The sequence below is a fragment of the Sinocyclocheilus anshuiensis genome, unplaced genomic scaffold, assembly GCF_001515605.1.
Source record: "Sinocyclocheilus anshuiensis isolate Anshui unplaced genomic scaffold, SAMN03320099.WGS_v1.1 scaffold5315, whole genome shotgun sequence".
NCBI lineage: Eukaryota > Metazoa > Chordata > Actinopteri > Cypriniformes > Cyprinidae > Sinocyclocheilus > Sinocyclocheilus anshuiensis.
Window position 1 is genome coordinate 47,230 of NW_015541765.1, and position 4,318 is coordinate 51,547.

General features: G+C 31.9%; 1 protein-coding gene across 1 annotated transcript in view; it reads right to left on the reverse strand.

The window, feature by feature from the left end:
- LOC107690880 (platelet-derived growth factor receptor beta-like) overlaps window positions 1-4,318 on the reverse strand; it is a 50,735-nt gene that overhangs the window by 2,760 nt on the left and 43,657 nt on the right. Inside the window, exons 17-20 of the mRNA XM_016489301.1 lie at window positions 3,271-3,393; window positions 3,038-3,149; window positions 1,464-1,563; window positions 1,119-1,224 (exon numbers count right to left, since the gene is read on the reverse strand). Coding sequence (XP_016344787.1) covers window positions 1,119-1,224; window positions 1,464-1,563; window positions 3,038-3,149; window positions 3,271-3,393 — 441 coding nt within the window. The remainder of the gene's footprint in view (window positions 1-1,118; window positions 1,225-1,463; window positions 1,564-3,037; window positions 3,150-3,270; window positions 3,394-4,318) is intronic.

Genomic DNA, 4,318 nt, shown 5'->3' on the forward strand with positions numbered 1-4,318 from the left:
CAAACCTTAATTTTTGATTAGTAATATGCATTGCTAAGAACTTCATTTGGACAACTTTAAAAGCGATTTTTTTGCACCCTCAGATTCCAGATATTCAAATAGTTGTATCTCGGTCAAATATTGTCCTATATCCTAACAAACCATACATCAATGGAAAGCTTAATTATTCAGCTTTCAGATGATGTATAAATCTCAATTTCAAAAAATTGACGCTTATGACACGTTTGACAAATTACACATTCAATACAATTTTGAAATTGGTTTATAAAAGGTGTTTTTGTGCGCGTTTTGTGCGTCTTTCAAATAAAACAGAGAGCATTTGTGTGTATTATGACTCAGGGACACAATGTGAGGACTCTTCTTGAATTTTTTGATTGGTTAAAGTTAATGGAGAATATTTCGTGTTTTTTTGTGGGTGCTCTGCTATTTCGGAATTGGTGCCTATGTTTGTATCATTGATGTACTATTATATTTTTTGTTAATATTTTAAAGATTTTATTTCTATATTTTCTGTCTTAAATTTAGTTAAAGTTTTAGTAATTTTGTTGTGTGTTTTTGTCATTTTTATCAGCTTTTTCTAATGTCCAAACAGTTTAATCATTTTTTTATTTATTAATTTTAGTTTATTCAGTTTTAGTTATTTTAGTACTTTAAGTTAAACTAAATTAAAAATATTTGTGTCAGCCAACTGAAATATTCGTTTTTTAATATTTCATTCAATGTTAGTTTTATTTCAAGTAACATTTTTGTAAATAGCTTTACTTCACAATAATCCTGGTTGTCACCAAAGAATGATGTTTAGAAAAGAAGTTGAGGAATATTGCAATTACACATTTCTTTCCAAACTTTAGTTTATTCATATCATAACAGAAGATTTGTTTAAAATGTGTCAGTATGTTTCTCATTTGTATGTTAAAAATCACTGCCATTTGAATGGATAACTCATTCATTTCAATTTCAATTCTGCGTTTTTGTGCATGTGCCTTCGTGTAGTTTCAGAAAGTATTTGAGCAAAAATCGTCACCACAGAATTACTGAGAAAATGAATATTCAATTTAGAATTTCTTTGCAAATCTATGCAGTAGCCATGGAAATAAAACAAGGAACATAAAGGAAACCTTTTTATATCTGTCTGACAGCATGTTCCCCATGGTGTGCACCAGAAAGGAGAACTCGGGACGCTTCTCGAACTTCTCATCCCAACATTTCCTCATGACCTCATAACTGCAGAGGAACAAAACCACCAGCATTTTACTCCAAATCCGCCCTCATTCATTCACAAAAGCCACAAGAACTTTCCAGAATCTCTTTATTAAAACAAACCTGCCTGTTGTTACAGTGCACAATCTTCAGAGTGATTTACTATATGAATATATAACTCAAGCATATGTGCAATAATAAGCATGCAGCCTGTATGTTTAAGTCACTTTCGTTCAGGTCAGTAGTAAACGCCGTGGACATACATGTCGTCGGAGGCGTACGAGGGTTTGGCCATGCGGTATCCTCTCTTCAGAGCGCTGTAAAACAACTCGTTCATGGGCAGGTCTGGATACGGGGTTCCTCCTGCAAAATCACACACAAAATCACCAATAAACACAGATTTTCACGTTTCAAAAAAGCTGAAAATCTGGGAGAAAAAGAACAATGCTTTAGTTTTTTTACTGATTCAACGGTGAGCGCTTGTGTTTAAAATGAAATTCTCTTAAAGACAAAAAACAAACATTACTTATGAAAGAATTAATATCACTTTACAATAAGGTTTCAGTTGTTAAAGGCACAATATGTAATTTTCGCCGCTAGAGGGCATGTATTCAAAATAAACAAATAGACAGTTTGATGACGCGTGACTGAGTGTGGAATCATGGGAGTTGTGGTCTTCATCCCCACAGCCGATGCAATCCGACGGGGCTCGGGCAGAAATCATGTTCATGGATGAGCTAATGATTTGTTAACGTAGTAGAATGAAGCAGGGTGAGGCTGAAAGCCGTCGAAGCGAAACGAGGCCGCTGAACGATAACACTGTTCTAGTGGTTTTTGGATATTTTAATAAACAAATCTTACATATTGTGCCTTTAAGTTAATTGCATTAATATGAACTAACAATAAAAAATACTTCTAAAGAATATTTTAATCTTAATGTTCATCTCAACTTTTATTACACTGTTAATATCAAAAGTTGTATGTTATATTATTTAATGCTCCAGAGCTAACATGAACTAACAATTAACAATTTTAATAATGTTAACAAAGATTAATAGAGTTATTTTAGTGTAACTGAGATACTATGATAGTTTTTATTAATTTGTTTTTATTTATCTTTATATTTTAATTTTAAAGTTCAAGTAATTGCGCTTTTTTGTGTGTTTTTGTAATATTTTTATTTCAATTTTAGTCAAGTTAAACTAAAATATTACATTTATACAACTCCGGCTGCCCAAAAGTAAAAGTAATTTACATTACATTACATTTAAACCAGTGTTATTTAAGTATCATTCATATACTATTTTCTTTTTCATTAAAAAAGCTTTTTTTTTTTTTAAATAAGATTTCATACTTTCTATATATTTAAGTAAAATTTTAGTGAAATATTTTAGTTAATTTTGTTGTTTTAGTCATTTTTATTATTATTTTTCGATATATCTCTATGTTTTTTACTAATTTTTATTTATTAATTTGAGTTATTTTAGTACTTCAATTTAAACTAAATGAAAATGAGAAATGTTGATTAAATGAGAAAAAAAATTTCTATTTCATTTTAAGTAACAAAAAGGCTTTATGGTTTTAGTTTTAGTTTTAATAAAATAAAATAAAAAACCCTGATTAATGCATTTAGCAGATGTCTTATCCAAAGTGACAATCTATACATGTTTTCAATGCATGCATTCCCTGGAAATCAAACCCATGCTTGCTCGGAACACACATTTCAGGTAATACATACATTATTGTTAATTTGGGAGATTAACATTTAATGTTTATTTGCACAATAGCATGAATGCATAGTCAGTGTGGAGTAATAATAATAAGCGAACGGACTGACCCAGAGTGAAAATCTCCCACAGTAAGATGCCGTAGGACCAGACGTCACTCAGCGTGGTGTACAGGTTATGAAAGATGCTCTCCGGCGCCATCCACTTCAGAGGAAGAAACGTCTGCGGACAAACACACAGTCTCTTCAGTCAGCATCAGAGTTTGTGTGTTTGATTGAATGTGTTGGTTTTATTGTGCTTTATTACAGTCGTAGGGACAGTAGAAACCGCCGAATATACATACGCTGCCTTTGGAGATGTAGTTGTTGTCATGCATGATGTCTCTGGCCAGTCCAAAGTCACAGATCTTGGCCAGTTTGCCCTCACAGATCAAGACGTTTCTTGCTGCCAGATCCCGATGCACACACTGACAGACAGACAGATAGACACAAAGATGTTTTATTTATTGCTTCAAAGAAGTAGTCAGCTTACTAGGGATGCATTTCCCATTTCCGTCAGTAGATGGTGATGGAGTTCATATTAAAACCTGCATGACAGACTCTTTTGGGTGGAAGGTGAGTAATTGGATTAATGTTATAATTTTAGGTCTAATGTTTAGAAATGGCAGGTCAGCAGTTTTATTAGCTATTGCCATTATCTATAGTCAGCACAACACACTCTTCCACTCTTAATTTGATCTTGTCTTACAGATTTTATTTTCAGCGTTTGCAAGCAGCCTAGTAAGACGTGCAACACTATGACTTATCCTGGACTGATATGAAATGAAGTTAATACACATCTGTGGAGACAGACTGTGAAATGTGTTGAAATGTTGTAAAGTGTATAAATACATTTATAGTCAAGAAGGTCATTGTTATAAAAATGTTTAATGTACTAAAGTAAGTTTAAACAATTATTTCTGTATTCTGTATTTTTACTGTTCATTTTATGTGAATTACATTGCTTTTCTACATCGTCTAAATGAATCCATTGACTGGACTGCAAAACAACAACAACAACTTTATTTCTTAATATTTTGTCTTATTTTCCATTAGAAGTAAACATTTGTAAATTAAGATGAATTTGCTTTAGAAGCAAAATGACTTTATTAATATTTCATTTTTTTTCTCAAAATGAAGTGAGTTTATGCTTAAAACATACAAATAAACAAATAAATATGTAAATGGGGGCAGAAAAATAGACTTAATTCAAAAGGAAAACAAGTTTAATTTTCTAACCCCATTTTCAGATATTTGTTCTTGTTTTAATTATAAACTCGCTTCATTTAAGTCTTGATATCGCAAGTAATGTGTGTGTGTGTGTGTGTGTGTGTGTGCGCGTTTTTGTGACAA